Here is a 26,302-nt window from a genome sequence, read left to right as displayed (position 1 = left end):
TCTTCCAGTATGTTAACATTTTTAATGACATCACCAAATAATGTGTTAGTCGGGACTGAAAATTAATCGTTACACAAATAAAATAGCTGGAATAAAAAGGTCTGTTTTTAAATGGAAGGATATAATTAGTTGAGTACCCCAGACATTGAATACTGGCCCTTGCTTGCTTACTATTTACATGAATGGCACTGTGGAGAATGAAATAAAAGGTTTCAGGCAATGATATGAAAATGAGAGGAAGGGCATGATGTGATGAGGGAGTGGTGACTACAACAGGTTATAGACAGTGTGGGTGACTGAAAAAAACCTGCAAATTAAGGCAAAAGCACGGAAGTATGAGATCATGGACTTCCGTAAGAGGAATCAAAAGATGGAGCTTTATCTAAATGAGGAGAAACCTCAAACGAGTAAAGTTCTGAGGAATCTGCGTATTCCATTGAATGAATCACAAAAAGTTAGCAGGCAGGTTCAACAAGTCGTCAAGAATGCAAAGGACATTGCAAGATGATAGGAGTTCCAGAACACTGTGATTTTGATACCATTGTACAGTTGGTGGTGAGGCCGCACCTGAAATACTGCACACAATTTTGATCACTTGATCAAAGAGAAAAGTTCTAGTAACTTTGGGGACAGTTCAAAAGATAAAAAGTAAACTAAAAGGAGAGGCGAGATAGCTTGGATCTGTATTTCTTGGACATACAGTGTGGAAACAGCCCCATCAGCCTATCAAGTCCTTGCCGACCAGTAATCACCAGTACACTAGTTCTATCCTATACTATGGAACAATTGAAAGAAGCTAATGGGCCTGTCCCACTTACGTGTCCTTGGCACGCAAATTACTTTGTACTGTATTGTATTGTATTCAAATTTATTGTCATCGTCTCAATTAGAGACAACAAAATGAATTTCCCTTTACAGCCAGTATCATAAAAATAAATAAATAATAAATATTAAAACATATTAAAAAAATAAAATAGAATTTTTAAAAAAAGCACAAACACAGAAAGTCCACGACACAACACAGTGGCACCAAGGTGAGGAAGGCACCATTGTCAAGCCAGCCTCCCCTCCGATCTTCCCAGATGTTCATCCGTGGTCGGGGCCTTCCGAGCACCCGCAGTCGCCGCCCCGGGTGGCCCGATGTTCAGGCCCTCACGCCTGAACATTTACGCGACCTTGTGGTTGCGTTGAGGCACACGGGCATCGTATGGCCGCGCGGGGCCGGTCCCACTGAGAAGCGCGGAGGGGTATGTAGTTGTGCGCGATCTCGCGCGGGGCTCCGAAATGTTTGTAGCGAACAAAATCTTTGAACGCCAACGGCCTGTCATGGAACTGACGGCCAAAGTGGGACAGGCCCAAGACCCTGGCGCGACACAACGCCTCGCCTCCAACAGCAGCAGAAGCAGGCAAACGATCGCTGAACTCGGCCTGGGGCTCACGGCCGTTGCAAATCCGGATCCGCCCCCGCCCAGAGCGGGGCCAAGACGATTGTAGATAGACACAAAATGCTGGAGTAACTCAGCGGGAGGGTTATGGTCTGAACGCAGGTGTATGGGACTAGGGGAGAATACGTGTTCGGCACAGACTAGAAGGGTCGAGATGGCCTGTTTCCGTGCTGTAATCGTTATATGGTTATATGGTTATATGGGACCGGCAGCATCTTTGGAGAAAAGGAATCAATGACGTTTCGGGTCAAGACCCTTCTTTCAGCCTGAAAAAGAGTCTCGACACGAAACGTCACCCATTCCTTCTCTCCAGAGATGCTGCCAGTTCCACTGAGTTACTCCAGCTTTGTGTCCATCTTCAAATGATGTCACGTTCTCCAGCCGGCTGTGTGTATGCATGAAATCGCGCACGAACTTCGCGGGACTGTCGCAGCTCAACGCGATCACGAGGTCGCGTAATTTGCGTGCCAAGGACACGCAAGTGGGACAGGACCTTAATTAACTTACAAACCTGCACTTCTCAGCTGAACCAAAACGTGGGCATTGGGGTCCACCCACCTCCTGGTCAAACACAGGCCGCACTTTCAGAATACAGATATTTAACACTTCAGTTGATGAACATGAGACACGAGAGTATGGAATAATGAAGAAAAAGCAAGTCAAAGAAATATAAGAACTTGAAATCAATTGCAATCCTGACTTCCATTTTTGTCTGTGGAGATACAGCACCTATGATACATGGAAACAAAAGAAAGCAATGAAGCATCCAAGTTGCATCATTACAAACGGTTGTTGGATAGAGCAACATTAAAGAAGCTGGGAAAATGGACATTTAATTATTTTTAAACAATCAAATGATTCCTTTGAAATGTTTGAGGATTTAATTTCTTGCTAGTAGGTGGTCATGTTCATATCTTTGAGAGGGGAAATGACCAGGAATTCCACAGATTCACCACCCTGCGACTGAAGAAATTTCTCCTCATCTCCTTCGTAAAGGCCCTCTTGAAATGTTTTAAATTTCAGTACAGTTTAACAAATGTATCTGAGAATCATGTGCAATTAGTGTCTGTAGGCTGCACAATACGAGTGCAGGCAGCAATCCCTGCTCTGGGATGGGCAAACCTGAGGCACATTCAACACTGAGCCTCAGGACTCAGGAAAGATCAATGACCTGCAACTACCTGGTTTCCAGCTTATGATACAAACACACAGTAGAGCTAACATGTTCACTTTAAAATATATCTTTCAAGTTGCCCCAATGTTAAAAACTTACAAATATCTAAACATTGGCGCATTTAAAAAATCCGAGTACAACTGCTCTCCACACTATCGCCACATGAGATATCATGAAACAATCACTAAAAGAATGAGGTCCAGAGTATTTCTTCTTCATGCCTTGAAACAAAGCCACAAATCCATTTTAATAAGTACAAACATAGATATGTTAACTATTAGTCCCCAACACTTTCCATTTATTTGTTGCAGTTATGTTCAGCAAGCCATCTCCGAAATAAACACTGTTTATTTTATCTTGAGACAAGGAAGATGGCCATTGTAATGACTTGAACACCAGCTGTGTTGGATGTTAAGATTCTAACTGTGTATGGGCTAACATAACTACCTATCAACCTCCTTATCTCAAACTCCAAGAGGTAACCATGTTTGGTCCCAATGAGCACATCAATCATTAAACACTACTTACAATATGACATTATGGCATGATAACACTGTTGACAAAGCAGAATTGCTTCCAGAATCCCACAACTGGCAGCAAAATCTAAAGGATCACTTGTTCCCCACCGTCCATTGGGATGAAGTAATTTATTCAGCAATTGTGATATGGTGTGAAAGCAAAATCACTGCTAGGACACACAAAACAACAAGTGTCGTTTTCAGGATGTATAAACAGGGAAGTGCATTAATATCCCCTTTCTGATAATGAAACAAAGTGATTTAACAAAGGTGGGGGAACAGTGGCTTTTGCAAGCTCTTGATAAATAATACCAAGAGAGTCAATTCATCAAAAAACACAAATGTTAGTAGAAAGAACAACCCATGCAGAAGTGTAATGTAATGCATTGTACAGAGTGAGCATTGTATTGTACAATGCTCAGTCAAATTGTATGACTGAGATAAACACTTCTCGGTAGAATACATTTAATTGTCGTTCAGCCAAGGAGAGAAGGTGACCTTTGCTGTGAAGTCCAATATAATCAATGAAAGATGAAAATGCCTCCTCAGAGAAGAGAGTACTTGGAATGCAATTATGCAATACATTTTTCTATCATTCGCAACATCTAAGTCCAAAGATATGGAAGACATCCCTCATGGGGATGCAACTTGCAACAAATTTGAGTTTTTAATAAATTTCTTTGCAACGATTCTTTGCAAATTTTTTTAAAGGAAGCTAAATTTACTTGCTGGTTCCAGCACATTCTCTTTCCAAGCAACCACTGGATGCAGGAAATAAAAATATGGATCACAGCCAGCATTTGGAAAATCAAAAAGAAATCAGGCTGCTCACAAGAGAATACGAAACAAGAGTCATAATAATGTTAAGAGAAACATTTTTTGAAGAACAGAAGCAAAATTGACTAACTGCAATTTGCTTTCATTGTTACTCTGTACATGCACTTGCCTTCTATAAACAAAAACACAGATTAACACTTGGGATCTAGACTAACCTTTGAAAAGGTTGGGTTGGTGCTGAATAGGTAACCTTCAAAAGATGAGGTGTATCACAAACCCAATTGACAAACCCTTTGTCCCTGCCTTGTTTTCAGCTTTCTCCCTCCTACTATAATCAGTCTGAAGGAGGATACCACCCATGAACATCACCCAACCATGTCCACCACAGATTCTGCCTGACCCGCTGAATTACTCCAGCACTTCGTGCTTAACCCCATTTTTAAAGCCAGGTTGTGTTATCAGGTAACTATTTATTTGGCAATGCAAGGTATAGAGTCATAGAGAGTCCATGAATGAAACAGTGTGGAAACAAGCCCTTCGGCCCAACTTGCCCACACCGGCCAACATGCCTCAGCTACCCCAGTCCCACCTGTCTGTGCTTGGTCCATATCCCTCCAAACCTGTCCTATCCATGTCCTTGTCTAACTGTTTCACAACCGTTGGGATAGTCCCAGCCTCAACTACCTCCTCTTGTTTCAGCATGTTCCATGCACCCACCACCCTTTGTGTGAAAAAGTTACCCCTCAGATTCCTATTAAATCTTTTACCCTTCACCTTGAACCCATGTCCTCTGGTCCTCAATTCCCCTACTCTGGACAAGAAACTTTGTGCATTGACCTCTATTCCTCTCATGATTTTGTACACCTCTATAAGAACCCCCCACATCCTCCTGCGCTCCAATGAATAGAGACCCAGCTTACTCAACCTCTCCCTATAGCTCACACCCTCTAGTCCTGACAACTCCTCGTAAATTATCTCTGAACCCTTTCAAGCTTGACAACATCTTTCCTATAACCTGGTGCCCAGAACTAAACACAATATTCTAAATACGGTCTCACCATCGTCTTCTAAAACTGCAAAATGACCTCCCAACTTCTATACTTTATACTCTGACTGATAAAGGCCAATATGCCAAAAGCCTTATTGACCACCTTATCTACCTGCGATTCGACATGCACTCCTAGATCCCTCTGTTCTACAACACTCCCCAGAGGCCTACCATCCACTGAATAGGGCTTGCCCTTGTTGGATGTCCTAAAATGCAACACCTCACACTTCTCTGTATACTTCTCAATGCAAGATCCTTTGACCAGTTACTGATTACCAGTTGCATTTCAGACAGAATGGAAGCATGCAACCTGTAACAGAAATTCTTTAGGAAAATAAACACATGTAAATCTGTAACATGCATAATTACAGACAATAAACTCAGGGACTATATTCATGTTGCAGATCGAGTCAGACATTAAGAAAGTCCTTGGGAGAGATTTTCTGCTAGTCACATTGTTCCCAAAACCAGGGAACATAGGAAAACCCCAAAAAGTAATTGAATTATAATCATGGGTACAATCAGAGGTTTTGGATTACACAGACCCCATGATTGTAGTGTATGCCAGCAGCATACACCCTATAGTAGGTATGTTACAAAACTTACCTTCAGCGGCCCTGCAGTTCTGTCACTGGCCGTGTATGCGACTATGGCGCCTTTGAGGAGGGGGGCGGGATTACAATGCTGTTTTCTCCTGCTTATACGAGATATATTTTCTCGGGCTTCTACCTAATGCTGAAAATTTGTTCCGACTGCCGTTCTCTGAATTTTTTTTTAAACCGCGGGACAATTTCAGCGCTGTAGTAAAACAAAAATCGACTTCTAACGCCGTCAACGCCGATAACGGGACGGATCTCACATACGGGACAAAGCAAGTCATTTATTTTACATATAAACTTGCTTCTTAGGATTATTAGAATGTGATTTGGGCCCCATACGAACCGGCAGTGTTTTTCCTGCCTATATGTGGTTTAAATTTACCGCAAACCACAAGGTTCCAATCGATCACGTTCCACAAAAACCCACTCGCAAGATGATTAAAATTGCCATTAATTTACGGGAATTAAACACTAAATTCCTTCCATTTGGCCTATAAATTCATGACAATGAGAATTAAAAATCATGTTATATTGTGAATTCTTGTGTGAATGTTATTTGGACACTTAGGCTTTTTAAAAATGTTAACCTTTTCTTAAGAAATGGATAGATGTTTGGATCTAGTAATTGAATTTTGTAATTAGCTACAATTAGGTAACTAACTAATTATATGCTTTAATTTCAGGTCATCCAAGTAAGATTGTTTCATATTTGTTTCAGAATGCTTCAACCTATAATAACTGAAAATTTCTTTCAGTTCTCTTAATTTTTAAGAAAGTTATGGGCTTTTGACTGTCCTCGATCACAGCTTTTGAGTTAAGTCAATGGAAAAGCAATAGGGAACAAGATGCTAATTTCAGTATGAAAATGGCCATAACCTTTTTTATACTGAAGACATGAAAGTGAATTAGGTGTTAAATTTAACTTCTTTTGATGCTTTATCTGATGGGATAAATTGCAGACTTGATATTTAAAATCTCAAAATGTTGTAACATTGCTACCTACAGCGGTGATGACTGATCTCATCCTGGAAATGTGTAGGAAGGAACTGCAGATGCTGATTTAAACCAAAGATAGAAACAAAAAGCTGGAGTAACTCAGCATGACAGGCAGCATCTCTGGGGCGAAGGAATGGGTGATATTTCAGGTTGAGACCCTTCTTCAGAATGCAGTCACCCATTCCTTCTCTCCAGAGATGCTGCCTGCCCGGCTAAGATACTCCAGCTTATTGTGTCTATCTTTAGCCCTGGAAACGACTCAGCAGTGAACACACATTGATCGTTTTGTCATATTTCATATTTATGCCATAGATGGAAGCAGAGCAGCTCCGACTCTTATGCCAGCTTTCAGAGCAGTTCCATCAGCTCCCACTTTCCTCTAGCGGACTCTCTCACTTGCCCGTCACCTCCACCCTGATGCTTCTACCATCAGTGCTAATTTGCAGTAGTCAACCAATGAGTACATCCTGGGGATGTAGGAGACAACCAAAGCAATGGGCAGAAACCTATATGAAACTGTGCAAAATCCAGCAGAGGTCAGGGTAGACTCGTATCTGGTCAAACCAGTCGGAAGGAAAGCAATGACTGAGGGAGTCACGCACGAGCTCCACATGTGCCGGACTGGAACATCTGGCGGCCAACATTGGAAAACATTTTGGTGTTAGTAGTTTGGTACACTGTCATTCCGCCATCCCACTTGGCATCAAAAATAAATATGTAATTAAATAGTGGTCACAGCACTTAAATCATTTTTTTAAACCCCAGAAACATTATGTTTAACCAAATTAGTGGTTGGCAACTATTTTGAATATTGTTGTTTAAAAGTTGAACTACTCTGCACTTAAACCACAAAGCAGTCGATAGGAAAGACACTCTAAATTATACAATGACTTAGTATGCTCAAATTAAAAAATGCATCAATTCTGATTATTTCAAAATACACATTGCAGTGTCACCCCAAGCAGAGTTCCAACTGTACAAGGGCCCAAAAAGGGGTGTCAAACTGGAGTATGGGCCTTTAGAACCGTTATGGTGCATTGAACTCCATATTAGTCCAGTCCAGTCCAGGATTAAAAACCCTGTCCAGCTTGTATGTTGCTGGACCATTTCATTAGATTCATTATAAAGGCATTGCGAATGAAGGCTGAAAACCAAATCTTTGTTACTGGTGAATAAAACCACCTTCTTCAACGTGAAACTCATGCACCAGAACCTCCAACCCACTCACAGAGATCCAGGATTCCAAGACCTACCAACATGTGACAGCATTGTTCAGGAGGATGAAGTGTTTCCTGAGGTTCTAAGGGCGAGGGCAGTACTGGGCTACACTACAGACTTTAGACAGCATGGCAGCTGGGATTGGGGTGAGGACCTTGAATTTCTCCAGTGGCACAAATTGCTCCCTATCCTTTGATATTTTGAGTTACCGAGCCTTATAACTGAAACAAAACTGCAAACAACCAATTTAAACAATTCTATTTTTAATCAGTTTTTACTACTTCACACTTAAACCACGTCTACATACACACACACACACACACACATTCCAAAATTAACGTCTTCTTTCTTAACAAGGATACCTTAAAATTCAACCAGCAATATAAACCAACTCAAATAAACAACCAATTTAAACAATTCTATTTTTAATCAGTTTTTCCTCCTTCCTATTTACATATGGACACACACACGTCTCCAAAATTGACGTCTGCTTCATAACAAGGACATCTTAAAATTCATCCAGCAATATAAAACAACGTGAATAAACTTGGAAATCAAATTATTTGGTGCACTTTACAACTATAAATAAAAGAGACATCAACAAGATTTGAGGAAGTTATTGAATGCAAAGTTAATGATAATCAACACAAGGCTTGCTCTGCAGATTATAATCGCATTAAAGAAAAATCTGAGTGATTGCCAACTTGTGCCTGAGAACGGAATTGAATCCCATTGCATTCACCATAGCCCAACACGCACCACCAAGATCCCAATCTCAGCTGCATCGCAAGAAAAAAATCAGATTGAATCATCAACGAAACAACTTAAAATTAGGATGACTGAGTTTGTTAAAAAAAATGAACCAACTTTTATTGCCAACCAACCACATTCTTATGTACACTAACCATCTTAAATCTACAAGTTTGCATAGCACAAATAAATGAAATTCAATTTATTAACATCCCCATAAGGTTACGTTGTAAGTCTTCAAACATACCTTCTCATTGTTGTGGTATGATAAATTATCTCCATCAAACCTAACCCACCGTTTCTGGAATACGCAATTCCTGTAATGAAACAATGACATTTTTTTTAATCAATGTGACTAAATTATATATATATCAAATCTTTGCTGAATGCATTAAGATAATTGAAATAAAAACTTTTATCAATATTTGATTTGTTATTTTGCCATAAAATCATGATGATGTCATTCAGGGAGCTTGAGTTGAAACAAAAAAAAATCCTGATATTTGAAAGATACACATTGAAAACATGCCCATCAACGCCAATGGTCCATGCCGACCATCACACGACTTCCATGCTATCACACTTTTGCGTCCACTCCCTACACAAGGACAATTTTAGAGAGGCTGATTAAGCATCAAACCTACATGTCTTTGAGGTGTGGGAGAAAACCAGCGCATCCGGTGGAAACCCTTGCGGTTATAGGGAGAACGTGTAAACTCCACACAGCCAACACCGGAAGTCAGGATCAAACCTGGGTCTCAACTAGCTACGTCACTGTGCCACACAGTGTTTTTATAAAGCATCATTATTTGCCAGGGACAGCAGTTACAGTTGGAACGTAGGGATGCTAATATCTCTCAATGATGTCTTAGCGAATTACTTGAGTCGTAGAATTACCCCTTCGAACATGTACATAAACATTCAACATGTTAGTCTGAAGTTACCCTCAGCTACTTAACAGAGGTGACCTACAGTTTAAATGGAAAATCACTGACGATACAGATAACCTTTTCATAGGTCATTGCAGTGTTAAAAACAGCATGGACACATTTCAGCCAAAGATGCATCTGGTGTTTCTGGTATATTTTGCTTTTGAGAAAATGAGATGATAAGACCCATGGCAGTTTTTACTATGATCATCTGTCTCCGTAAGTTATATAACAAATCATATTTTCATTTTATATCTTCATGAAAGATTTTGGTTCAGGTACTTTACACACTTGCATGCTTTTTGAGAAAATATTTTTAGAAGGTTAATGAGGGTTCCAAAGAACAGGTGTTATATAATGGATTGCAGCAGGCTGGGTTACTGCAGCCAATGTTAAGTGCAAGTAGTATTCAACTATCTTCCAAAGGTATGTTAATAACTCTCACTTTACCCACAAATTCACACCAATTATCTCAATCCAATTGATGCAATTGTGTTGCATTGTTAAGTATTTTCTAAATTAAGATCACAGATTCAGCAGCAATTCTGGTAACAGAAACCTGTTCCACGTACATCACTCCAAACCCAAGATCATTCCAACATTGGTGATCATCAGCTACCATAGTCGGACTGTACGTAAACATTGGCCAATGGACGACTCCGAAAAATTGTCCGTTCTTACCTTCTCAGATTCAGATTCAGATTCAGATTCAATTTTAATTGTCATTGTCAGTGTACAGTACAGAGACAACGAGGATAAGAAAATTCTGGGATAAGAATAAGGCCATTCGGCCCATCAAGCCGAATGGCTATTGATGGTGTGCAGCATAGGTTCATCAGGTTAATTCCCGGGATAACGGGACTAACATACGATTAAAGAATGGGCTTGTACTCACTGGAATTTAGGACGAGATGGGATCTTATAGAAACATATAAAATTCTTAAGGGATCGGACAAGCGAGATGCAGGAAAAAATTTCCCGACGTTGGGAGAGTCCAGAACTAAGGGTCACAGTTTAAGAATAAGGGGTCGGCCAATTAGGACTAAGATGAGGAAAGCTTTTTCACCAAGAGAGTTGTGAATCTGTGGAATTCTCTGCCACAGAAGGCAGCGAAGGCCAATTCACAGGATGTTTTCAAGAGTTAGATTTAGCTCTTAGGGCTAACAGAATTATATGTGGTATGTGGTAAAAGCAGGATTGGGTACTGATTTTGGATGATCAGCCATGATCATATTGAACGGCGGTCGGTGCTGGCTCAAATGGCCAAATGCACCTATTTTCTGTTTCCACGTCTACTCTGTCATTCAATCATGGCTGATCTACCTTTCCCTCTCAACCCCATTCTCCTGTCATCGTCCCATAACCCCTAATAATGAAGAATCTATCTCTCTTTGCCTTAAAAATATCTATTGACTTGGCCTCCACAACCTTCTGTCGCTATGAATTCAACAGCTTCACCACCCTCTGACTAAAGAAATTCCTTCTCACCTCCTTTCTAAATGTACATCCTTTTATTCTCTGAAACACGAGAAAACGGGACTTGCACTAAATAAATGCAAAACAAAAAGATTATCCACCAAACTGCCCTGACGATACAACACGATCCCCAGCAAAAAAAGGTCCACACTGAGACTTAGAAAACATACATAACTTTCCATATTCCAAGAAAGAGACTGAAGGAAAATTGCAGTGTCTTCCCCAGTGTACTGTCCCTTTTGCCATCTGGCGAGGGTGCTTAAAGATAAAAACCACAAACCAGGCACCAAACTCAGTCTACCAGGCAACAGAGATGCCTTCCCACAGAACGCACACTGCAGAACGCACCTGAAACAATGGACATACCCACCCTGCCACCAGAAAGACTGCAGAATTGTTGTTAACTCACTGGAATTAACAGCCTGCTAACAGCTTTAACAGATGTGATTTCTCAAAGTTAAATTTGAATTACGGTTGTCACTTGTAGGGAAAATGATGGTGAAAGTGTTTATTTTCCACAAAATTATGAGTCTTGAAAAAAAAGTGTCATTTCGTCACGCAGAAAATTAATGCATAATATAGCTCTGAACAGTACATATTTCACCTTTCCTTTGACGTCACTTATGCTAAAAGCTGATCTTTATTAACAAATCTAACCCACAAAGCTGTTTGTGGATTAACATGGCTCATGAGCTACATCTAGTGTTCAAAGCAGGGACAGCAAGAGCCGGCACATCATGACTGAATATCATTATATATTATCTGTGTATATTGCATTTACAGGCCTGTTAAGCTGCTGCAAGTTAGAACTTCATATTGTTCTGTTATCGGTACACATGACAATTGAACACTCTTGACTTCAAAACTTTACTGTCAGTTCACCAATAATTTGAATTGAAAGTAGTCAAGGACAACCTGTGTTCACTTTTGATTAGAAATATTGAGATAGGAGATGTGTGACAAGAATGGCTTCCTAACTTCCAATCTTATGAAAGATTTACTTAATGGGGGCAACAGAATAATTTTTGAATGGCACAAGTTAATCTCAGAGAAAACTTCAAATCTCTCCCTAATTTCATAGTTGTAAAACATTTTTTTTAAGTAAATAAAAAATCTATAATGCTTCAAATTTTCCACTCACTTTACTATTGTACAAACGTTGTTATCATTCACTTGATAATCAGCTGTTTATTAACTATAGGTAGTTAACCCTTTATTAACTATAGGTAGCCAACTAATACATTGTGCTCAAAGATAGATACATTTTGCTATCAGCTGTCTCCAAAAGAACAATGTATTTTTACAACCACAACCTGATAAACTTTTCGTCGACATACATTGGAATCAGAGATATAGTGCAGAGAAACAGGTTATTCGTCCCACTTAGCCAACAGCAACAATCAACCAGCCAATTATTCCAATTTTAATCCATTTTGTTTATTCACACCATTCTCATCCATTCCATCAGATTTCACCACTCACCTAACCACCAGCGGTAATTTACAGTGGTCAAATAACCTACACATGTTTGAGATGCGGGAGGAAACCGAAGCACCCGGGGAAAATCATGCAGTCACAGCTAGAACGCACCAACTACACACAAACAGCACGAGATCTGGATGAAACCCAGGTCTCTGGCGCTGTGAGGCAGCAACTCTTCTGCACCACAATGCCGTCCATTCTAGAGGATAAGTCACTTTGTGTTCCACTCCAGTGTAACCCTAGAATGCAATAGCAATCCCGGCTTCTTTAATGCAAACTACCTTCTTAAATCTATTTCCCTTGTGATTTTCCACACTGAATGCTCAATTACTCCAGTACTTTGTGTTTTCTTATGTAAACTACCATCTGCAGTTCCTCATTTCTACTAATATTCACTGTGCATTTTAACAATCGAAAGGCACCACAGAAAAAGAAGAGGCACGTATTAAGAATAAGAGTTTAAGAATTAATAGGAGGTGTTGCACGATTGGGCAGACACAGAGCTGATTAGAGGATCAGGAATCATTTAAATGAAGGCAGGTGAACATTAAATGTTAAAGGGGCTCTTCCTCTGGCCTTCAGCTCACCTTACATAATCCTGGTTCCTGATCATCTTAAATACGCTTCTGACAGGGATATTATTACTCCACAGTTGTTCACAAGTTTCCCCCACCCCCACCCCGAGGGCTGTAATAACATTTTGTTGCAACTTGATTCATTTGTGCGGTTCTTTATTATTGCTGGAATAGCCAACAATTGCCACGGAATCCAAAGGTCACCGTTTCAATCTCCACTCTAGGACTTGTGCATGCACATATTATCCTGACACAGCAGAGCAGTGCTGAGCATGGCTGCACTGTTAGATGTACTGACATTCAGTTAAGATGTTAAATCATCTGTCCTCCTTCTGATCGGCTGTGCCTTAATAGAGGCGTCATGCGCCCTGGCCACCTTTCCTCTCTACCAAGGGCACTAAAAACACTTCTGCCTGATGAAATCAATGGAGCAGTTTGTCTAGAGTCGGCGATAGCTCGTTTCGCTTCGACAAGGTTCTCATGCCGTAAGAAACATATCCTGACATAGAATATGGACCATCTTGTTTTGGTGCAAGAGGCTCGTTCAGGGTCCTTCCTGATCTTTCATCGCTGTTTCAGCAGAAGATCGGAGGCCAATCAAAGAAAGGAATTGACAGGGACTGCAGCTTATGCCGATCTTCCACTGTGGAGAGAGCAGATCAGACGATGCCTCAAAGAAAATTGCACACCCCAATGCACAAAGTCAACACCGACCGGGTGGCGCCAACAAAGGCTGCTTCGCCAACAACCTGTCTGTACTTTCTTTTGTGTTCAATAGTATGCGTTAAATGTGTGTTTTTAGTGTTCTTTAGCTTGTTTTAAGTGGGGAGGTTGGGAAAACTTTTTCTAATCTCTTACCTCGACGGAGGTGCAATTTCTTTCCGTATCGTACCTCCGTCCGCAGTGCGGCCTAAGACCAAGAAGTTGGCGGCCTTTGCTGGAGACCGACTTTTGAGAGTTCCACCACAGGTGCCTACGGGACTTTAACATCACGGAGCCTGCAATCCCTTTTCCAGGGATCGGCCTCGGAGCTCTAACCGCGGGTGCTTACGGACTTAACATCACGAAGCTCGCGGTCAGAGACTGACTTTGGGAACTGCAAGACGCAGCAGTTTCGACCGCCCCGACGCGGGAGTTTTGATCACCCCAATGTGGGGACTTCGACCGCCGGCAGTGGGAGCTTCGATCGCGCCGACAGATGGTTCAACTGCGCCGACCACGGGAAAATAAAGAGGAAGAAGTTTGGACTTATTGCCTTCCATCACAGTGAGGAATGTGGAGAATCCACTATGGTGAATGGTTACGTTAACTTTTATGTAGTTGCGTGTCTTGTTGCTTTTTCTCATGTGGCTGTATGGTAATTCGCATAACACTGTACCTTAATTGGTCTTAAATTCAAACAAACATCTTTATATTTATGATTTGTGTGAAGATTAGTTTTGAAATTACACTTTTTGGAAAATATTTCTCAACTCATGATGTTCAAACAGAGTTGATTGCTTGAACCTGTCAGAATAAGGTAGGCAAGCCAACAGGCAGACTCAACAAGTGGCAAATGAGCATTGCAGTGAATAATATTCAGGGCCGGAACATATGGACGTGTCCATACAACAATTTAAACACAGGGAACTCAACTATTATTTTCTCATCTTCTGGACAGTTAAGCGTATCACGGTTATACATTTAGCGCACTGTTGCTTCTACCCACTTATCCATTTAATGTTTAATGCTTTCCAGCTAATAGTCAAAGTCAGGCTCTATTGAACGTCTCATTTTTTCATTTACCAAAGTCAAGGACAATGACAAGAGCACAAAATGCAATCAGCAGTCAACATAAAATAACAAGGAGATTCTGTTCGATTGCTATGCTCAACAAATTATCTGGGTATTCGACATGTAGGTTGTAAGAAGAGGCAGTTCTCTTCCAGCTAAAGCTGCAGAAGGATGTTTGAAAAAAAAACTCACAACATATTAGTGACTTAAATGAGAATGTTGCCAATCACATTATCCTACCAAAGCAAGGCTCCATTTCAAAAGTAAATTAACTAAAAGAAAATAACTTTTAGGATCAGGTGCTATTTAAACAGAAATTCATTGGTTTACTCTGGGCCAAGGCTGTCAATGAACTCCACTTGACAGGTATCGGTGTCAGGGGTTATGGGGAGAAAGCAGGAGAATGGGGTTGAGAGGGAGAGATAGATCAGCTATGATTGAATGGCGGAGTAGACCTGATAGGTCTCCTGTTCCCGATGTTGAGGAAGTCCAGAACAAGGGGTCACAGTTTAAGGATAAGGGGAAAATCTTTTAGGACCGAGATGAAAAAAACATTTTTCACACAGAGAGTGGTGAATCTCTGGAATGCTCTGCCACAGAAGGTAGTTGAGGCCAGTTCGTTGGCTATATTTAAGAGGGAGTTAGATGTGGCACTTGTGGCTAAAGGGATCAGGGGGTATGGAGAGAAGGCAGGTACAGGATACTGAGTTGGATGATCAGCCATGATCATATTGAATGGTGGTGCAGGCTCGATGGGCCGAATGACCTACTCCTGCACCTATTTTCTATGTTTCTATGAATGGCCTAATTCTGCTCCTATAATTTATGAATTGAGACTGTTGCAAAATTATTGAATTGAATGAAATACTTAATTGTCACATAACAAGTCACAGTGAAATTCTTTGCTTGCATACCCAAGGTATACAAATAGTCACCCATGAAGGGCACTTGAAAAGTTACAAATTCCTATCCCCCCCCTCCCCCTCATGGCTGTTCCCCCACGCTGAGTCCTCTGTTGTTCATTGTTCTTCCCCCCCCTCACGGCGGTCCCCCCCATACAGGCTCCTCCTTTGTTCCTTCCCTCGGCAGCGGCATCTTGACTTCCACGGGTCCGTCGGTCGATTAAACAATGCTATGTCAATTAAATTACTCTACATTAGCCCAGATACCATAGAACATTCCTCACAGACATTTCCAACTCCCAGGGCACAGAATATACAAAGATCGAGCCGACCAATATGTCTGACAGTTGTCCAAACAATGTCCAAAAAGCCAAAGAATTGGTTGCCAATGCTGAATAGAGCACTATTGTTACCTACAAAAAATCAGTACAGTAAAATCTGACAAACTGGCATCCCAGTCATAGAGTGATACAGTGTGGCAACAGGCCCTTCGGCCCAACTTCGGCCCACACACCGGCCAACATGTCCCAGCTACATTAATCCTACCTGCTTGCATTTGGCCCATATCCCTCCAAACCTGTCCTATCCATGTACCAGACTGTTTGTTAAACGTTGGTATAGTCCCTGCCTCAACTATCTAAACCTATATCCTTTGGTCCTCGATTCACCTACTCTGGGCAAGAGACTCTGTGCATCTACCCGATCTCCTCCAGTGTTCAGAAATTGTTCAGAAAATGGCTCATCAGGTGCTGGTTGCCATGCTCCCTTAAACACACGGGATCTCAGTTCCCGTATTCACATTAAACACTTGGGATCTGTGGGAAGGAACTGCAGATGCGGGTTTACACCAAAGATATGCACAAAATGCTGGAGTAACTCAGTGGGTCAGGCAGCAACTCTGGAGAAAAGGAATAGGTGACATAGGAATAGGAAATCAGGTCAGATCTGATGAAGGGTCTCGACAAGAAACGTCACCTATTCCTTTTCCCAAGAGATGCTGCTTCACCCACATTAAACACATGAGACTCCAGCTCCATGTGTTTCCCATTAAACACAGTTCCCCCATTCCCACATTAGCTTCAACACACTGTCCCCTGGCTCCCACACAAAATGAAACCCAGGGGTGATGGTTTCAAAGTAAATAGTTGACCCTTCAATGCTGAGATAATAAAATATGCGTAAAGTCGAGATAGTGTGATAGAATTTTGAACTTTAAAGGAAATGAACTTTTATGGGGTCAGTTCAGGTAGGATTATAAAACCTTGTAAAACCAGTGTAAAATACCTTATTGAATGGCTGAACAAGCACAATGAACAACGTGGCTACACCTGCTTATATCTCATTTGTTTTATGTAAAATTGAGAGATATTTTGTTAGGCCAGAGCAGGAGCCTACTATAGTACAGCCTTTGTGATGCCTGCTAATTATAAGGTGCTGATACATGAATATGCAACTCCCAGAAACGATACTTCTCACTTTTGAGAAAAATCACTGGAGAAATACATAAATGGAAATATGTGTAATGAGCTGAGAATTATACATGATGGAAAAAATACCACTTTTGATCACTGGTGCATTGTATCTAAATAGACAAAAGCTACACAATAGAACAAAACTCCCAATCCCCAAATGATTTGATCTGTAAAACTTTATTCGAAGAACCCTTTCAGCAGTCGAAGCAGACACAAGATGTTGTGCATTATCAGAGTGGCACACAGAATTAACCCCAACAGCAGGTGCTGTGTATTTTATTAAATACATTCATGCCAGAAATTGCCAGATTAGTACTACAGAGACCAGTATATCTGTTCATGCCCACTTCCTTCCAAATTTTAACTGGCTGAATAAAATTAGCTTTCTCCTGACCACATAAATAGCAGGAAATTTGATCAAAAATTCATGATACAGAGCCTTGCTCTCATCAGATGCAGCTGTGTAATTAATCTGTGAATTTTCCATATAGTGTCTATAAAACATGACATCTCATTCCGATAACTGGAACACTCCTCTCCCAACATGAGACGAGGTTAAAGAAGGAATTCACGAACTGATCGTTCCATTGAGATGTTCACTCTATTCATTCTAGACGCTTCTCCAAAAAAGACAGGAGTTCTGTACCAAGGACTCGACCAGATTGGTAGATAATATTCAATATTCCCTTTAAATGATGCTCCAAGATCTGTTCTAGTTAGGGTTCTATCTTCATCCAATCAGGATTTTTTTTTTTACAACCATGACCTAAAAAAATACTAAAGAACCAAGAGCTTTTTATTGTAAGGGTTTCGTTGAACAAGTGAAAAGGAGTCTTGTTGCAAATGAATAAAGCTAGATTGAATGTGTCTATATTTAAGAGGGAGTTAGATGTGGCCCTTGTGGCTAAGGGGATCAGGGGGTATGGAGAGAAGGCAGGTACGGGATACTGAGTTGGATGATCAGCCATGATCATATTGAATGGCGGTGCAGGCTCGAAGGGCCGAATGGCCTACTCCTGCACCCAATTTCTATGTTTCTATGTTTCTATGTGTCGGAGGGATTGTGGATGATCAGCCACGATCATATTGAATGGCAGTGCTGGCTCAAAGGACCGAATGGCCTACTCCTGCACCTATTAGCTGTAAATGCTGGTTTGCACTGAAGATACACACAAAACCTACTCCTTTTCTCCAGAGATGCTGCCTAACCCGCTGGGTTACTCTGGTATATTATATCAAAGCTTGATTGAAGGCAACTAATCCGTCCCAAGAAAGAACAACTGACTTAGAGAAAGGCTGTTTAGATTCACCTTTTCAATGCCCTGGATGAAAGTGGTTGTGCTATGGGAAGAGATCGAGCCAAGAAGGATCTACACTCATTGACAATTAGAAGAATGAGAGATGGTGTGGGGGATTGTGACAAGCTTCTGAAAGGTATTGAAGTGATAGTTTAGGACTCTGCACAACATAAAACTAAAACCTGTCCCTAACTAGTCCAAACCTACTCAATCTCTCATCGTTTTTTTTAAAACAGAACCTAAACCCTACACAAAGTCAGGCTCTGTTGGACGTAGGTAAGGTAGCCCGCCCCTTGGGGAGAGCATCCTCTGCCAAATGTGCTTGGATCATAGTGAAATACTCCCGGTATTGGGTTGTCAGGCATTTAGGATTGAACAGAGGAAACATTTCTGTACTTAGCGGGTTATAAAGTATTGGAACCATCTGCCCCACTGAACAGCCGATTCTCATTCATAGTGTATATTTCGGTTTTTCTGCAATAGATTTTGAGATCAATGGATGCAAGGAACTGGTAAGCACATGAAATGAATGATAGAGCAGAACGCAGACCTGGATGGCTTATTCCTGCCAACTTATTTTCAAAGGCAATAATGACCCATCAGAAATCTAAGAAAAGCTGGGCATTCAAAATACAGACAAACTGCTGCATCGAGTGTCATGAAACATCCTAGGCCTGGTTATGGCAGAATTAATAGAAATCCCAACAAACTATACCAAATAAGCATCTTATCGACATGTATATGTAGTAAAGCACTTTATTTTTTACTTCCCTTTTTTCTTTCTAATTCAAATGATTTTGCACTTCAAAATTTTACTTGATGGAGACCCGCTAACTAATGGGCCTGTCCCACTTAGGTGACTTTTTAGGCGACTGCAGGAGACTATGCAGTCGCCACATGGTCACCACATGTTCGTGGGTGGTTGCCGGGGAGTCGCCTTCATGGTCGTGAGGAGTTCCCGCATTCTGGGAACTAGTCGCGGCCTCATTATGGTCGCCGTAAATTTTCAACGTTAAAAAATTAGCGGCGCCTAGAATGAAGCCGCCATGGAGAGTGGTGAGAATTCTCAAGCCGTAGGTGGGTCGCCAGGAGGTCGAAGGTTCTCGAAGGTTTTAGGTCGGTGCTGACCGGTGAATTTCATTGGTTCGTTGGGAAAAATAGGTAAGCAGTACTTTTCAGAACCAAGGATAACCGAACGGTAATGTTAAATGTCCGCCGAGCCTCGTAGCCGTGTATCTCTGGCTTCTTGAAAGTTGTCTCCACTCCTTCTCCCCCCCCACTCTTATTATGGACTTACCATACACTGTGCTTTAGTCGTCTTTTTACAGCGCCAACCTCCCTGTTCATCGTGGTGTGTGTCTGTATCATCTTGGCTTTACACTGTGTGAAATTGTTAGACAGGACTCCCCTCGCTTACCTTGTTCCACGCCTGCATAATGGGCTGGTGACAGAAGTGTGTGTGTGTGTGTGTGTGTGTGTGTGTGTGTGTGTGTGTGTGTGTGTGTGTGTGTGTGTGTGTGTGTGTGTGTGTGTGTGTGTGTGTGTGTGTGTGTGTGTGTGTGTGTGTGTTCCACTCTGACAGTCGCCGTTCCAGTTGCCGTTTTTTTGGGCGACTGCTGGCAACTTGACAGTTTCCGGCAGTCCGCTGAAAAATCGCCTGTGGGACAGGGCCATTAAGATCTTTTCACATCCCTTATTAATCTCTTGAACAAAGGGATTTATCCTTCACAGATCGTTCTCAAGGTAAAGCCAATAGAATTCTCAAGGTAAAGCCAATAGAAGGGGAGAGAGAGGGGGGGGGGAGAGAGAGAAGGGGGGAGAGAGAGAAGAGGGGGGGAGAGAAGGGAGGGGGGGGGGGAGAGAGGGGGGGGGGGGGAGAGAAGGGGGGGGGAGAGAAGGGGGGGGGAGAGGGGGGGGGAGAGAGGGGGGGGGGAGGGAGAGGAGAGAAGGGGGGGGAGAGAGAGGGGAAAGAGGGAGGGGGGAGAGGGGGGGGAGAGAGGGGGGGGAGAGAGAGAGGGGGGGGGAGAGAGAAGGGGGGGGAGAGGGGGGGGGGGAGAGAGAAGGGGGGGAGAGAGAAGGGGGGGAGAGAGGGGGGGGGGGGAGGAGAAGGGGGGGAGAGGGGGGGGAGAGAGAGCGAGGGGGGGGGGGAGAGAGAGAAGGGGGGGAGGAGAAGAGGGGGGAGAGGGGGGGGAGAGAGAAGGGGGGGAGAGAGAGGGGGGGGGAGAGAGAAGAGGGGGGAGGAGAGGGGGGGGGAGAGAGAGAGAGAGAGAGGGGGGGGGAGAGAGAGAGGGGGGGGGGGAGAGTGGGGGAGAGGGGGGAGGGGAGCGAGAGAGGGGGGGAGGGGAGAGAGAGGGGGAGGGAGAGAGAGGGGGGGGGAGAGGGAGGGAGAGAGGGAGGGGGAGAGGGAGGACGGGAGAGAGAGGGGGGGGGGGGGGAGAAGGGGGGGGGGGAGAAGGGGGGGAGAGGGGGAGGGAGGGGGGGAGGGGGGGGGGGGGGGTGGGGGGGTGGGGGGGGGGGGGGGGAGAGAGGGAGGGGGGGGGGAGGGGGAGAGAGGGGGGGGGGGGGGGGGAGAGAGGGGGGGGGAGCGGGGGCGGGGGGGGGGAGAGAGGGGGGGGGAGGGAGGGGGGGGGAGAGGGGGGGAGGGAGAGAGGGGGGGGGGAGGGAGAGAGGGGGGGAGAGAGAGGGGGGGGGAGGAGAGGGGGGGGAGAGAGGGGGGGAGGGAGAGGGGGGGATTTAGAGGGGGGGAGAGAGAGGGGGGGGGGAGAGAGAGGGGGGGGAGAGAGAGGGGGGGGGAGAGAGAGAGAGAGGGGGGAGAGAGAGAGGGGAGAGAGGGAGAGAGGGGAGAGAGGAGAGAGAGGGGGAGGGGGAGAGGGGGGGAGAGAGGGGGGGAGAGAGGGGGAGAGAGGGGGGGAGAGAGGGGGGGGGGGGGAGGGAGGGGAGGGGGGGAGAGGGGGGGGGGGGGAGAGAGAGGGGGGAGAGAGGGGGGGGAGAGAGAGGGGGGGAGAGAGAGGGGAGGGAGAGAGAGAGAGAGGGGGGGAGGAGAGAGGGAGAGAGAGAGAGAGAGGAAAGAGAGGGAGAGAGAGAGGGGGAGGGGAGGGGGGGGGGAGAGAGAGGGGGAGGGGAGAGAGGGGGGGGAGAGAGGGGGGAGAGAGGGGGGAGAGAGGGGGGAGAGAGGGGGGGAGAGAGGGGGGGAGAGAGGGGGGGAGAGGGGGGGGAGAGAGGGGGGGGAAGAAGAGGGGGAGAGAGGGGGGGGAGAGAGGGGGGGGGAGAGAGGGGGGGAGAGAGGGGGGGAGAGAGAGGGGGGGGAAGAGAAGGGGGGGAAGAGAAGGGGGGGAAGAGAAGGGGGGGGGAAGAGAAGGGGGGGGAGAAGGGGGGGAGGGGGGGGGGGGAGAGAGAAGGAGTGGAGACACTTTTAAGAAGCCAGACAACTTTTAATAAGCCAGAGATACATAGAAGTTTGGCGGCATATAACATTACCGGTCGGTTTTCCTTGGTTCTGAAAATTGAACGCTTACGTTTTTTTCCCCCAATGACCAATTAAAATGCCCGGTCAGCAAAGGAGATTACCTATGGCTCCCTCGAATACTTACAACGACATGGCAACCCAAGTATGACTGCGAGTTCAAAAGTATTGATTTTCTCCATGCCGACCAATTTTTACTCGCAGAAAAATGTTCAGCTTGTTGAAAAATTTTCCACGACCAAACTGAGGCCACGAGTAGTAACTACTATGCGGGAACTCCTCTCGACCATGAAGGAGACTTACAAGAGATCACGTACAACCACGTGTGGACCATGCTGCAAGCTTGTGGCGAGAGCAAACTCTCCGAAACTGGCAAATAAGGTCGCCATAGTGGGACAGGCCCTTTAAATGTACTGGATGTTTTAAGGAAATTAGTCAAAATACCTGACAAATGTAAATTTGGACCACTACACTTCAAGCATCCCAGACTTTTGACTCTTTTGAAAATTAGGAAAGAGCACTTGCAGAAATGTTTAAAGAAATGCTCTTCAATTGAAAGTACTTCATGTTATTTATCCTATCATTTTATTTGACACAATATGGGAAAAAAATAGCATGATAATCTGTTGGTTTCCACTTGTAACCAATTCTGTGCAATATGTTCTTCTATTTGGAGAATCAGTGCCGGATTTACGTATAAGCTAAACAAGCTATAGCTTAGGGCCCCCACTTTCTAGGGGGCCCCCTGAAAAAATTGATGGGCCTCGAGGTCTAGGGGGGCCTCCGGCCAAGGCAGAACACCTACCGTTCAACTCTGGGCGGCCCCCCTCTCTATCTCTCTCTCTCCATCTCCCCCCGCTATCCGTGTCCGGGCCGCCGGGCTCCGCTCGCTCCTCATCCGCCGGCACGGCAGGCCGCCTTGCACATGCGCACAACCACGGCCAGCACATCATCGGCCGCCCTGCGCATGCGCACTGCAACGGCAACTGGTCGGCGCTGGGCACTTTCTCCCTCGCTTTGAATTGTGGGAGATTTGGCCGCCATGGCTGTCCGGTCGTTGGGGGCCTCACAAGTGGAACAGCTTAGGGCCTCTCTTCATCTAAATCCGGCACTGTGGAGAATATATATCTCAACAAGCAATGGTGAGCAAGCAGTAGCGCAGTTGAGACACAAGGAACTGGAGATGCTGGAATCTTGTGTAAAATACAAAGTGTTGGGGGAATTCAGCAGGTCAGGCAGCATTTGTGGAAAGAATGGTTCAGTGACATATTGGGTCGGAATCCTTGTGCAGACACATTTTGGGTCAGGACTCTTATTCAGGCTTCATAAGCTGGGTCATCACTTGTCTCTTTTTCTCAAAAGCCTGGGAACTATTCACCAGCGAGTCTATCTTTTGTAGGCAAGTTAGTGGAGAGTATTTTGAGGGATAAGATATAGATGCATACATAGACAGGGGCTGCTTAGCAATAGTCAGCAAGGTGTTGTACATGGGAGATCATGTCTAATGAATCTGTTTGAGTTTTTTGAAGATGTAACCAAAAAGGCAGATGAGGATAAAGCCGTAGACTTCAGCAAGACATTTGATGTTCTGCATGGTAGGCTGGTCTGGAAGTTTAGATTGCATTGGATCTAGCGAGGGCTAATGGACAGGATAGAGAATTGGCTTCATGGAAGGAAGCAGAGGGTGATGATGGAGGATTGCTTTTTGGACTGGAGGTCTATGACGAGATGTGTGCCTCAGGGATCAGTTCTGAGCCCATTGCTGTTTGTGGTTTATATCAACAATTTGGATATAGTCATAGTCATACAAGACGTTGGTGAGACGTTGGCATTAAGAGTATTGTGTTAAGTTTTGGTCACACTGCTACAGGAAGGATGGTGTTAAGCTGAAAAGAGTGCAGAGAAGGTCTACGATATTGCCAGGACTTCAGGCCCTGTGTCATAGAGGGTGGAAACAGGCCCTTCGACCAAATTTGTCCACACTGGCTTCACTAATCCCGCATGCTTGTGTTTGACCTATATCCCTCCAAACCTGTCCTATCGATGTCTAACTGTATCTTAAAGCTTGGGATAGTCTCTGCCTCAACTACCTCCTCTGGGAGCTCATTCCATATACACACCACCCTTTGTGTGAAAATGTTACCCCTCAAATTCCTATTTAATCGTTCTCCCTTTGCCTTAAACCTTTGACAACTGGTCCTCGATTCATCGATTCAAGACGAGACTCTGTACATTTACCCAATTTTTTCCTCTCATAATTTCATACACCACTATAAAATCACCCCACATCCCCATGCGATCCCAGGAATAGAGACCAAGCCAACTCAACCTCTTACTATAGCTCAGACCCTCGAGTCCTGGCAACATCCTCGTAAATCTTCTCTTCACCCTTTCCAGCTTTACAACATCTTCCTCGAACATGGTGCTCAGAACTGATACTCAAAATGCGGCCTCACCAACGTCTTATATAACTGCAACATGACCTCCCAACTTCTATACTCAATACTCTGACTGATGCAGGCTAATATGTCAAAAGCCCTTTTGACCACCCAATCTACCTGCAACCACCTTCATGGAACCATACACCTGCACTCCTGGATCCCTCTGCTCTATAACACTCCCCAGAGGCCTACCATTCACTGTGTAGGTCCTGCCCATGTTAGACTTCCCAAAATGCAACAACTCACATTTCTCTATATTAAATTTCATCAACCATTCCTCAGCCCACCTGGCCAACCGAGCAAGATCCTACTGCAATTTTTTCAAAACCATCTTCACTATCTGCAATACCACCCACTTTTGTATCATCTGCAAACTTGCTAATATTGCCATGTACGTTCTCATCCAAATCATTGACATGGATGACAAACAGTAACAAGCACCGAACCCTGAGGCACACCAGCAGTCACAGGTCTCCAGTCCGAGAAGCAACCTTCCACCATCACGCTCTGCTTCCCTCCATGAAGCCAATTTTCTATCCATTCAGCTATCTCCCCTTGGATCCCATGCGATCTAACCTTCCAGAGCAGCCAACCATGGCAAATGCTTTGCTGAAGTCTATATATACAACATCTGCAGCTCTCCCCTCATCAACATTTTAGGTCACATCTTCAAAAAACTCAAGATTCATGAGACACGACAAAACCATGCTGACTATCCCTACTCAGTCCTAAATGCATGTATATCCTATCCCTCAGAATATTCTCCAGTAACTTTCCAACTACAGATGTCAAGCTCACTGGCCTATAGTTCCCAGCATTTTCCTTGCAGCCCTTCGTGAATAGGGGCACAACATTTGCCACCCTCCAGTCTTCCAGCACCTCTCCTGTATTTAATGGCAACTTGTAAATTTCAACCAGGGTTCCTGCATTTTTCCTCTCCATTTCCCCCTAATGTCCATGGATATATCTGATCAGGCGCTGGAGATTTGTCTACCTTCATACACGATAGTACAGGTACCTTCAGCACCTCTGACCGTAACAGTGACTGCTGTCAAGACTTTTCCATTGACTGCCCCAAGATCCTCAGCCTTCTTGTCTTCTCGGTAAAGACAGAGGAGAAATACTCATTGAGGACCTTGCCCATTTCACTTTGATTCCTGAAGAGTTGCCACTCTCTAGTTGCCCTTTTCCCCTTATGCATTTATAGCTACAGAGAAAGGCTGGGCAGACTAGGATTTTATTCCTTGGAGCACAAGGGATGAGGGGGTGATCTGATAGAGGTGTACAAAATCATGAGGGGAATAGATGGATTCATGCATAGAGATGTTTACCTAGAGTAGAAGAATCAAGAGCCAGGGGACATAGGTTTAAGGTGAGAGGGAAAATATGCAAGAAAATGAGGGGCACGTTTTTTCCCCGCAGAGAGTGGTGGGTATATGGACGAGTTGCCGGAGGAGATGGTGAGGCAAACACCATAACAACATTTAAAAGACATTTGGACAGGTACATGGAGAGGGAAATTTTAGAAGGATATGGATGTAATGCGGGCAGGTGGGACCAGTGCAAATGGAGCATCTTGTTTGGCATGAGCAAGTTGGCACAAAGGGCCCATTTCTGTGCTGCATGACTCTATGAATGCTTTGCAGGTCACTGGCATCAACCCAAAGTGCTGAATAGCCTCCTTTTCTGTCTTCTGTCCTGAGCAGCAAGTGAGCACCGAAGATGCCAACAGTAGCTGCTCTTCCACTGCTGAAACCCAGGTTTCTGATGAAATAACATCCCTCTGTTATTCCAAAGATGGGGGCTTGTTAAATAAATTTGTACTCGGGGACTAATTCACAAACCCTGTCCTGCTTTCTACATTAATTTTCAATTCACTATGAAGCAGTGGGTTGAATGATATGTGAAGTGGAAGATGCACTGGCACTGCTTGGAGTGTTGCTTCTGGAGTGGGGCTTTTGGTGAT

The 26,302-nt window shown here is 44.1% G+C and overlaps 1 protein-coding gene across 1 annotated transcript in view; it reads right to left on the bottom strand.

Annotated features, from left to right (window-relative positions):
* arap2 (ArfGAP with RhoGAP domain, ankyrin repeat and PH domain 2) overlaps window positions 1-26,302 on the bottom strand; it is a 349,086-nt gene that overhangs the window by 207,589 nt on the left and 115,195 nt on the right. The window contains 1 exon segment of the mRNA XM_055637821.1: window positions 8,773-8,842. Coding sequence (XP_055493796.1) covers window positions 8,773-8,842 — 70 coding nt within the window.

Source organism: Leucoraja erinacea, chromosome 1, assembly GCF_028641065.1.
Source record: "Leucoraja erinacea ecotype New England chromosome 1, Leri_hhj_1, whole genome shotgun sequence".
Taxonomy (NCBI): Eukaryota; Metazoa; Chordata; class Chondrichthyes; order Rajiformes; family Rajidae; genus Leucoraja; species Leucoraja erinaceus.
The sequence above is the reverse complement of the archived record's forward strand: the minus strand, read 5'-3'. Positions and strand labels throughout refer to the sequence as shown.